The 12,062-nt window shown below is 39.3% G+C and overlaps 1 protein-coding gene across 3 annotated transcripts in view; it reads left to right on the top strand.

The window, feature by feature from the left end:
• LOC124149737 (exonuclease 1-like) overlaps positions 1-11,511 on the top strand; it is a 191,806-nt gene extending 180,295 nt beyond the window's left edge. For all 3 annotated transcript variants that reach the window (XM_046521492.2, XM_046521493.2, XM_048403037.1), the window contains 2 exons: positions 5,980-6,019; positions 10,068-11,511. In XM_046521492.2, coding sequence (XP_046377448.1) covers positions 5,980-6,019; positions 10,068-10,168 — 141 coding nt within the window. In that variant the 3' untranslated portion in view covers positions 10,169-11,511. The remainder of the gene's footprint in view (positions 1-5,979; positions 6,020-10,067) is intronic.
• Positions 11,512-12,062: the final 551 nt, after the last annotated feature.

The following is a 12,062-nucleotide window of genomic DNA, read 5'->3' as shown; positions in this document are numbered from 1 at the left end:
ACGAACATGGGACTCAAAAACTGAGATTGAGAATCCTCCAGATTCACACCCGGAAGAATCTCTTCTATCGCCCCTTTCATCATCATGTTCCCAATCTCCTTGTCCAGTACAACCTGGTTCACCTGAGAAAGAGTTAACGGTGGAGGTGGTTTTCTCTGGATAGGCTTTTGAATGAATTCGATTTGAAAGCCCTGAACGGTCTGAAGAATCCATGGGTCTAGAGTAATTTTTGCCCAATTGGTGTAGAAATGTGTTATTCTGCCCCCCAAAATATTTTCCGGGAAAGGAATGCTTTCTAATTTTAGATCTTCTATTTCTGGTAACATACTGTCTGGATGTTCTGGATTTTGAGCATTCAGATTCAAGGGACTTGAACTTATGCCGCGCTTCACGGCATCGGTATTTGTTGAAAGAGAGTGATACAAACCTATATGGTCCTGAGGATCTTGCTCTTTTGCCACCACGGTCTTTCCCTCCTCTCCTGGGATTGAAGGATGCCTGAACTCTGAATCCGCCCCCAGACGAACTGGGCTTACCTGAGGGCTCTCCATGAAAGGGCTGCTGCGAGAAAGGCTGGTTTCTAAAGAAATTAATCTTTTCCTCAGGAGCCGAATGCCGCCTACCAAGAATATCCCTGGCCTTTTGCTTACGCTTCACCTCGGCGAGTAGCGTGTTGTAAAAGGGGTCTCCGAAGAGCTTCCCTTTAGCATCAGCAAAGGTACCCTCATACTTGTAAAGCAACTTTTTGGCTTTCTTTGGATCCTTAACCAGTTTGGATAAAATTGAAAGCCGCCTGTGGAAATTGATTGACAAGTTAGCTTGTCCCACAAGGCAGACTGACTTTTCTACAATGTCAAGAAGTTCATAAATGTCTAAATCAGGTGAAGCCTCCCTGCGTCTGATTTTGTCAAGATTACCCCATAAATGTGACAAAGGACCCATGACATTTAACATTCTTTTGAATAAACTGCAAAGAGAAATCTGTTTTTTTCTCAAATGACCTGTCCCGCGCTTCAAAAAGATCATCTAAATACCCATCCAGTTGGGGAGCAGTCAAACAATGCTCATCAGGTATGGGGTGATCATCAAGAATGTTCTCATTCAACACATTATCTTTTTTGAAGGTAGAGAACTGAGTATTGAGATGATTAGACAGATGGCTTGGCAAGGACCAAGAATCTGATTCTGCCTGTGTGATCGAAAAAGGGACATATTCATCTACTGGTTCAGCTGAACCGGCTACAGTTGCAGGACCATTTTCAGAGCGGTGTTTATCAAGTTTATTGATACAAACGTTTGAAAATCGACCTCTCTTTTGTGATGATAACTATCAACCACATCGCACTCGTCACTATCAGTCGAACTGTCACTCGAACTTGACTCGCTCGAGCTAGACCAGTCTGAGAGATCATGTTCAATTCTGTGGTTAATTCTCCATTTTTTAGGAATCCTATAACCTTAAGGTAACTGATCTAGTTTGCCTGCGCTACTGACGCCCTGTGAAGTACCCCGGTTAGTAGATCTAACCTTCGGACCCACGTGGTCGTCATCATGGCTCGTACTGGCCAGATTTAACGACACTTGACTGACTGCTCCACTTTCGGGAGGTTTGTCATGATCCCCTGAACCTTTGGAAGGTTGTTTGGGGATATTAGATTGAGTACTACTCATATTACTTTGTATATTCACCAAAAAAAATCTCCAGCGATATACGTACTTGTTATTAGCATGAGGCCATGATGAAGAAGGGCTTATGGGTAATTAGGTCTCATGGGTAATTAGGTCTCGCTCTCGTTTCACGAGATCGTAACCTTTGAACTTGGCCTATTTTTAGCATGAGCAGATGAAGACACCGCTATCACATCTACGGAGTTTTATGTGGTGAAATTAAGAGCGATGTTTTGGTGCAGGTTCTCACAATCAATAGTTTAAGATTTTACGAGCGCTTCAGCCTCTGGCTATTTTGCAGACGGGTCATATAAAACAATAAATAGTGGGAATAATGATAAACCTCTAGCCCAAAAAACTGTAAATGAAGGGGGATAAAGTAGGAGAGAAGAGAGGTTTGGGTTGTAGAGGCAAAGGGATGCCAAATAAGCTTGTAAAGTCCTACATTAACCAATGTAAATAGGGATAAAAAGTGATATAAATAGGGATAAAAAGTGATATAAATAATAATAAAAAGAAGAAGATAGAGAACAGTTAAGCTGATATTCTAGTATATAATAAGAAAAAATAAATAATAGTAGAAGATAAAATAACAATGGATAAGGGTGGGTAGCCTAAGCTAATAAACTGGGGCCTAGCGCGGGGGGAGTGGATGTATGTCAGGACGCGGTGCGTGGGGAAGTGTCAGGCGGAATTTGAAGCGCGGACGTCGTAGAAGACAATCCGCGCTGAGAATTTCGATCCCGATCCGAATCTGAAAAGTTGCTGTTATAATGGAGATTTAGGCAGTGAATTTGTTTGGGATGGTCTAAAGTCTTGCTATTAAATTTGTTGCTTTAAGAAAGGTGGCTATTTTTAATTTGGTTTAAATAGTATGGTGATATTGTTTTTGTAGTTGGGAGGGAGTTGTATAGTGTTTGTTGTTGTTTATACTTGGTACAGATGTTGAATATGTGATTTATGTCTTCTGTGGTGTTACAATGAGTGCAGTTTGGGTTTGGGTATCTGTTTTGTTTATGAAGTGTTGTGTTTAAATCTGTTTGGTCGCTATGTATTCTGTTTATACTTTTATCTGTTAGAATGGAGTTTGTATAGTTTTTGCATTTTGTAATTGGGGTGGTGAACAGTGTTTTTATCCATTGTCATTTGCATTTTTGTATATTATCTTGGAATTTTTTTTGTTTTATAGTGTTTTTAATTAATGTTTTTGTTTCGGCCTTGCTTGTATGGAATTGTATTGTGGGGGACTGTTCATTTGTTGCTAATTTTGCTGTTTGATCTGTGATTTCATTTCCTGGTATGCCTGTGTGGCTGGGTACCCACACTAGTGTTATTGTTTTATTTGCTGTATTTAATTTTGAGTGGATGTTTATTATCTGGTTAATTAGGTCGGGTCTGGTTTTGGAGTGTTTGTCTGCAATTTTTTGTATTGAATTAATTAGTGAGTCAGAGATGATAATGATTTTATTTTGGTTTATTGTTTCAGCTTGGTGGTATGCTTGTAATATGGCTAGTAATTCTGCTGTATTTGTGTTAGTATAGTTTGTGTAGTGGTATTTTTTAGTGATTGGTGAAGGCTGTGTTATGTGGATACCCAGCCCTGTTTTTTTTTTTTGTATTATATGATGCATCTGTGTATATGTGTGTGTGTTCCGGCCAGTTGTCTTGAATGTAGTTGAGTGAGAGTGTACCTTTTACTGTGTTTGTGAGTTTGTTGTGTTTTTTTAATGTTATGGTTAGGGCTGTGTCTGTTTCAGGGGGGGTGGGGGTGGGGGTGGGGGGGGGGGGGGGGGGGGGGGTGGGGGGGGGGGGGGTGGTGGTCATGGATGTATGTATTGTTTGGTGGTGTGTGGATGATATGTTCTAGTTTGTAGGTTTTTATGAGATTGTATAGGTGGGTAATAAAAGGGGCTATGTGTTTATTGTTTTTGAATTTTTTGATGGTGGCAGGTCTAGCATTTTGATATTTCAGTGTTATTTGTTTAAGAATGGGGCCCCAGCCCAGTAGTTGAGTATTGATTGGTGTCGATTCAGTTGTATGGATGTGGTGCCTGTAAGGATTTGTAATGTGTTTAGGGAGGTGCCAGCTCTGGTCCCCAGGGCTATCTTAAGTGCTTTATACTGTATAGAATTGGGCTTTTTTTTAGGTTTTCTGTTAAGGAGTGAAGGCCCTGAGCAGCATAGTCTATTTTTGCTTGTACAAGTGTTTTGTATATATTAATAAGTGTGTGTTTGTCAGCTCCCAAGTGAGAGCCGCTGATGGCTCTCATGAGGTTGATATCTTTTTGACAAGAATTGACCACATTATGAATGTGGGGAGCCCATGTGAGATGTTGGTCAAATGTGACTCCTAAAATTTTGCTTCTTTTTAGAATTTAATAATTTCTTCATTAAGTGTGAGTTTGGGTGTTAAATTTGGCATGTGGGATTTTTTTAATAATAAGCCGATGGTTTTTTTGGTATTGATTTTGAACCCCCATTGGGAAGCCCAGTATTCTAGGTCCGAAAGGATGGGTTTGATTCTTTTTTCAATTTCTTTTATGGATGTTGATGACGTCCCGAATGAGATGTCGTCAGCGAATTTTGCTGTAGTTGTTATTGGGGAGTTTTGGAAAAAAGTTATCAATCATGAGATTAAATAGTGTGGGGGACAGGATGCTTCCCTGGGGGGTGCCATTTTCAATTTGGTGGGGAATGAGTGAATGAAATTTAAAATTCTTCCATCTATGGCTTTGTCTAATAATTTTTGAATAAGGCCGTTGTGCCAAACCATATCAAATGCTTTAGAAAAGTCAATAAATATGGCCACAGTGTATTGTTTTTGTGCTTGTGCTGTCTTAACATCATGTTCCAAATTTAAAATGTGGTCTAAAGTCTGTCTATTGGCTGTGAAGCCGCTCTGGTCCTCTTTAAGTAGGCTATTGTTTTTAATTTTAAACTTTAGTCTGTTGTTAATTATGGACTGGAGATGTGAGAGAGATGGGGTGGTAGGAATCAGGGTCATTTGGGGGTTTCCCTGGTTTCAGAACTGGCACCACAAGTGCAGTTTTCCATGTTTTGGGGAGATAGCCAGAGGTCTAAATTAGATTGTATAGTTGTAAGAGTAGTGTTTGAATTTTGATAGGGATGTGATTAAGAATGTATGTATAGCCTTGGTCACGGTTGATTGACGGCTGGATTCTTTTTTATGTTGATGGCTTCTTGTATAGTTTCCTGATTTTGAAGTCTTTGAGGTTGGTGGTGAGGGCTGTGGTGAAGTTGTTCATACATAATTTTTTATCCTTACTCCAACTTCTAAATGCCTATCAAAGAAGATACTGTGTATTGTTGATATATTCATGTTAAACTGCAACATGGCATCTCAGTATGCTAGCACCATGCATAGAATCAGCATTACTCTGAACTCGTACACGCTCAAGCACTTGTACACACATGTGCAATAATCTTGAATGCTACGCTAAAGCCCATTTCACCTCACCTATGATTAGGATCCCCTCTCTCCCAGCTTTTTCCAGGTTGTTGTTTACTCTTCCCTGAATAGACTATAGAATGCTACATTGGTTAGAAACAAAATTCTGGGCAGCTTTTGCTAGGGACTTATCTGAGTGTATTAACTGTCAAGCCCAGAGGACTCGGTAATAAAGTTGAGGTGTTGAATCGTGACTGTATATCCTACCAGAATAGAACTGACAGTTATCTGTAACAGGCAGCCTGCAATCTTTAGCTGTAATTGTTTGCATCCCCAGGGATTTGCAAATCTAAATTGTTTGCATCCATTCTCATTGTTTTTAAGGTAGAGGTATGAAACTTACTGTTTCACGGTTATGTTGAATTAGTAGTACATATGAACTTCTTGATTAGGGCAAATAGATGTATGGAGCCAAGTTGAGGGAACAAAGATGAATATAGATAAGTATTGGTGAGGTCAACTCTCACCTGATTTGGTTAAATGCAAATGGTTCATAATGCATGTAATTCCTGCAAATAAGAAACCTCTAATTACATCATGAACGTGATTCCTGTAATTTGGCTGTGATCACACTATAAAAATTCAGATTTTAACAGAAGTCCTCTTCACTGTCAACTATATATATAATCAGTTGTGCAAGTAATAGTATCTTGTTGCCCAAGTCTTTGCACATGCTCAAAGGATGAAAAACATCGGCTCTCTAATAGCAGAATCTTGGGGAGGTGGGTTTGCTCACTTGCTGTAATAGAGATAGTATTCTTGGAATTATTAACATTTATAATTTGAGTAATGCAAACTGAAACAGAAAACACAAGCTGAGAGTATGTCTGTTATATTTTCAGAAATTGTCAGCACAAAAGGCCATGTCATCAAGTGATAGATGTAAGTATTTTCAGCTGTTGACCAGTATAACTAATAGGAACACACACTGCATGTCTCTCAGATGACATCTGAAGGACATCATGGTCTTAGTGATACTGTTGCATTAACTAAAGATTGTCCAATACAATATTTCTACTACTTCTTGGAGTAATTATTAAAATATTTTTATACACCTTTCATAGTTGTTTTCACAGCTGTGTTTCATCTGGGTGTGGATAGCTTCAGATGGTATGTAATCACACCAACAGAACTTGATGATGGAATGATTACCAGATCAATTATTCTATTGTCAACCGCAAAAGAAATGTCACCCCAAGTAACATTGCATGAAAAGTTGTCATTTTAATATCTGGGTAATCTTTGTCAAAGTTTCTAAAATTTAACATTACCTTGTCCGGAAAAATGAAATTTGATCATAAAAAATTAAAGCAGATGACGATATAACCAAAACGCATCACGGCAACGGCCATGGTAACCCGATGCACGTGAGTTCCGTGCAAAATGAAATGCACATACGTTCCCCCATTTCTTGCCCTATAAAAATCCACCCAGATTGGATAAAATTAATTCGTTATTGAACTGCTACCTCATGCCAAAATTGACAAGAAATCAGCGACATCAAGCCGCTGGACAAGCTGGACAAGCTGGACAAGCTGGACAAGCTGGACAAACCGCCCCGCAAGTAGCCAATGCATTTCAAATCCACGTAAGGACTCCAGCAACGGTATCAGACCACCAACACTACAGATGAGCAACCATGTTGTGGAAAGACCATGGGGACACACCAGCGATACATTAGTGCAGACACCATGCGTCGACGATTGATGAGCAGACACCTCCACTGTCACAGGCCACACCAAGGACCCATTCTGACACCACGTCATCGCCAGGACCGTCTTCAGTAGGCAACACAGCATCAGCATTGGCGCCACCAGCAAGAGTCCTCTTCTCAGACGAGAGCCGTTACTGTATCGCAACAGCAGATGGCAGAGAGAGAGAGACAGTCTGGCGACGCCGTGGGAAACGTTATTCAATTGCTTGTATTGTTGAAAGAGACTCGTGGGGTAGTCTGAGCATCATGTTGTGGGGTGGAATTGGTCTTGCACAGAGGGTCTTCCAGGGAGAGGCAATGGTGGGCTCGGTACATTGATCAAGTCTTGAGACCACATGCCAAATCTCATTTGGCACGTCGCCGCAACGAGTTTCAGCATGATAACATCTGTGCCCAAACCGCGAGAGCAACAAGTGACTTCCTCCAGCAGAATGGCATCAGAATCATGCAGTGGCCTGCCCTCAGTCACGATTTAAATCCCATTGAGCACCTGTGGGACGAGATTCAAAGACGGCTGAATGAAGGCAGACAACTGCAGCTGAACTGCATCAGGCGTTCATCAGAGTGGGGGCTCAAGTGCCTTCATCAACCGCCTCTCCCATTATATATATCGACGTTGCATGGTAGTCATCAATGCACATGGGGGACACCAAGGATACTGCCTTGTGATGCCATTTTCTCAGACTAGTGTTGTGTTTCACTTTGAGAACATTTGACACTTTAATTTCAAACTTGATGATCAGTTTTGCCAAGTTTCATCTATTTAATATGTCTCAAAGTATGTTTACAGTGTTTCTCATATATCTATCCATGGTGACATTTCTTTTGTGGTTCAGTGTATAAAAAGTTTCATTCCAATAATCTGAATGAATGACAGACCTGGTTCATAGTTGAGTTATATACAGTCAGGGTTTAAATTCATTCAGTACAACATGAAACATTCCCAATACGCCATGTACACTGCTTGCAGTAACATACAGTTATACTGAAAGTGAATAAACAATACCAACAGGTTATTTAGTATTTGATCTATTGCTGCTACTGCTGTACGATGACCTGGCTTGAGGACCAAATCATTCATTATGTTTTTGAACTTTTTCTCCTATTCAACAGGAGGTTATTGTTTTGGCATCTCACTTGTTGCAGTGAACTTATGTCGTAACACTGTCTATCTATATTGAGATTTTATGTTTTTGACATCTCTGAAACCACAAGTTTGCATGTTGGATCAAGTAATAATTTCCCCCCACTACTCAGTCATTTTCTCAGTTTCTTATCCATTTCTGCATGATATTCTGTAAACTTGTATGTGGTATGTAGAATTATATAATTATTTCATATCCTGACATTTCCTTTTCAACTTCGATCCTATTAACACAGAGTCCTTGAGTGATTTTGAGCAGCTAAATGAAGCATTGCTTAACAAGCGTCTGACAACCATTACAGAGGCAGTGGAAGCTATTAAACTAGAACACATCTGGCGAAAGGGGTTGTTATGCTATGGACTGGTTTTTCATACTTAACACAGAAAAACTTGACTCTACCATGACCATGTTGGCCTCATTTACAGTTTTCTAGATGGCATTGTGGGAAGAGTTGCTCACAAGAGCGGAATGTCCAGCCAAAAAGCACTTCTGGAATCCAACCTGATCACAACGCCTCATTTGTTTAAGGGAAAGCTCAAAACCATCAATCATTACAAGTGACAGAGAGGAGGCCACAGAGGGGATTGTCATCATGTCTCAACAATTTTCTACTGTACACTAGCCAGTATCGGGACTCCCAAGCTCTCGACCTAAACACTCTCCATAGTTTTGGATGGGGACATTTTTTAATGACAGACCAAGGCATACATAGAACGTACTGACTGCAGAGTCATACTCATTGCACCGGTATGGCCCGCTATGTTGGCGAATTATGGTTTGACTATAGAAAATCAGCCATTCTTCCTGGAAGATGTCAGAACTCCATGAGATTTATCTGTGCTATCGTCAGCATTGAATGATGAGCCAGTAGCACAGGGATTCCTTCTTCAGTCATTCAGAAACACAGCCTTTTCTGCTGGCTGTGGCTACAGCAGAGTATCAGAAATACATGCACTAGACTCTTCTTGAGCTTTATATCTATCAGATCTCTTGCAGGGTTTGTGGCCAAGAACCAGTCTCTAGAACATAGACCTTACTCCATACCTGCTTTGGTTTTTGGTTATTCTGAATGTTTTAAGCAGGAAATCATGATATATATATTTAAACTATGGAACTTTGTTGATGTATCATCCTAGTTTACAACCTGTGACAACTTCTTTAGTAGAACTACTTCATTTATTTACTTTCTATACCAATAGGAAAGGAGCAGAGTGGATTTTCAGAGAATATTTTGTTTTTCATGTCAAGTCTACTGTATCCGGCAAAGCAAATGTGCCAATGCAACTTTGAATCATGCCATTAGTATGTTATATTAATGTGCTTTTTAAGAGAAACCAGCTCAAACTTTAAGGCATCAATATACATGTATCTCCAATATCAAAATTGACCCCGACTCCATCAGCTGAAGAACAATCTCATTAAAATCAGATCTTAGTTCTCAGACCAACCTTGCACAAACTTTGACCGACCAATGGAATGACTGACAAGCAGTCGACATTAGCCAATCAGACAACACTAACTTCAAATTGGCGACTACGCTTCAAAACATATTTTGACAATTTCTCGATTAAATATTTAAAACCTGAAGAATTCTGGAATGGCTAATAGATGGTCTAGATGCAGTTGTTAAGCCCGTAACTATCGTTCGGAATACCCCGTGTTTAGAAATAACATTCCGACCGTCACTTTCATGATCTGGTAAGCGACACACTGATTGGTCGTTCTGACGTGACTCCTAATAGGAAGTCGTAAGATCTTTGTTTAGCAGTAGCGAGAACTAAGATCTGATTTTAATGAGACAATTTGAAGAATCACTGACTGTCAACTAGAAAATATAACTGAAATTACCTTGTATTCTGTTGTAAATTGTTTCAATATAAGGGAATATCAGGTGCATATCACTGAATTGAACAAATGATTCTTACTCTGGTTTGTTGATTAAATGAATTGATGCATTTGCTGCATTTAGTTATTCTAATCTTTTGGAATCATTTTCAGATTATATCAATGAAATTGTGTCCCCAACATTCATCAAATCATAATTTCAATGTTTTGGTTTTTTTATTTGCAGTTGAAAAGGACTGTCGGGTATCAGGCTTGTTGAAGACCTCCAAGAGTGCAAAACAGACAAATCTCAAAGAAATGTTTAGCATGTTTGCTTTCAAGAAGTAGATATGAAGAAAACATGCTGATTCCAGGTGCTGCAAAGATGAAAATTCATGAAGTCTTTACTTGAGAAAATCATGTGTAAGAATAGAGGATGTTTTTGTGAAGAAAATCAGTGCATTATTTATTTCCATCAAGGCCTGATAGTGATCATTTGTTCTTACATATTCTATACCAGTGATTACAAATTGTCATATTGAAAATGTCATTTTGTCAATAACTCAGAGATTGGTTTATTTAGATGGGGTTTCTTTTAATAGTGCCATGTCATGTCATTTGTCATCTTCTGATGACTCTTGTTCTAGCTGTTACTAATTTCTTTTAAGCATCCTTGGAACTCAACTTTAGCCACTTTTGGGTGAAAATGTCTTATATTCCAGAAGCTGTTATGATAACAATCATTTATGTTTATAGTATATTTCAGGTTATAATAGCAAGAATAAATGTATCTTCTTTACTTCATATGTTTGCAATTATTATGAGGTTAAAGTTAACACAACTTCTTTTGAGAAAGCATGTCCAGTGAGTTGAGAAGGTCAAAGGACAAGACTAAATGGACATACCAACAAGTATGAATTGACCCCTATATTCTTTTTTATATTTATCAAACATGACGTAAAAGGATATTAGACAGCTTTGATAAAGGGGTTATGGGTACAAGCTTTATGAGCTCACTTGAAGTAGAATTTGGGAGAAGAGTAAAGACAATGAATGTTTCCTGGACTACATTTCTCTCCATGAGATGGGATTTCGATACACTGTATGTGGCGATGACTGAGCAGTTTTCAGACACTAGTCCATCCTGTCTACAAGATCACAGGGGCTTCCAGACCTTGATGAATAAGATTCATTCCACTGTGGTACCATATGGTAAAGGTAATTGTGTCATTGTTTTTCACACCAGAACCCATGATCTGGGGTATATCAATGGATATTAATCTTAACAAACCCAGGTTATTGTCATGGATAACGCCCGGGAACCAGATACAGCCATACCAAACAGGAGTAGTCTGAAGGCGACCGTGCAGAAATATCGGACAGATCATCTGAGAAAATTTGCCTACAAATAAAACCAGTAAAGTATAAGACAATCCTTCTGTCTTAAAAATAATATGTTGAACTATTCTGGGTGTGAAAGGTTCATGGCAAGGCAACAAAACTCAAATGTCTAAGGGTTGAAGTGCTGATCAATGCAGCCTTTGCTAAAATCACACCAGAGTTAAGGCTGAAGATCACGTTCTTGAAAAAGAATGCCAGTACTGCCAACGTAGATATCAGCCAGTTATCATTCTTTTTGGTGATAGTACAGACGCTGGCGAAACAAATCATCTGTAGAGCAACAAATACTTCTTGATTAAAAATAAATCATCCCGTTTTCAAAGCTTTTAACTATTCCATCATTTTTCCAAGCAAATGGAATGCAGTACACATCTTATTTGCTGCCCCTGTCAACACACAGCTCGGTGACATTTGCACCTGTGAAGTATTTCTTTACTGGGCCATAGTTTCCATCCTTCATTATTGGATAACAGCTTCTCCACAAAATAACTTTAAACAGAAAGGCAGAACATTTCTTTCCAGCTGGAAATGTAAAGTTTTGTAAGTTACCTGTGTCCACGAAACTTGTCAACTCCTTTGGTATATGTAACAATGTAAATTATAATTAGATATGCTCATAATAAAACTACATGGACACATGTAACTTTCACAAATCAAATATGTGTGGTGTCGCGTCCAAGATTATTGCACTTTTATAGTGATGTGTGCGTGCGTGCGCTCGTCCGGACTGATGGTGGTTTTATTGGGCTAGCCCAGTGAGATACCTTGCCGCAGTTGAAGATGAATACCCTTCTAAGACACAGTATACTGACTCAGAGCCTACCAGTCCTTGTTTTAGGGT

This window comes from Haliotis rufescens, unplaced genomic scaffold, assembly GCF_023055435.1.
Source record: "Haliotis rufescens isolate VD_foot unplaced genomic scaffold, xgHalRufe1.0.p SCAF_3, whole genome shotgun sequence".
Taxonomy (NCBI): Eukaryota; Metazoa; Mollusca; class Gastropoda; order Lepetellida; family Haliotidae; genus Haliotis; species Haliotis rufescens.
The sequence above is the reverse complement of the archived record's forward strand: the minus strand, read 5'-3'. Positions and strand labels throughout refer to the sequence as shown.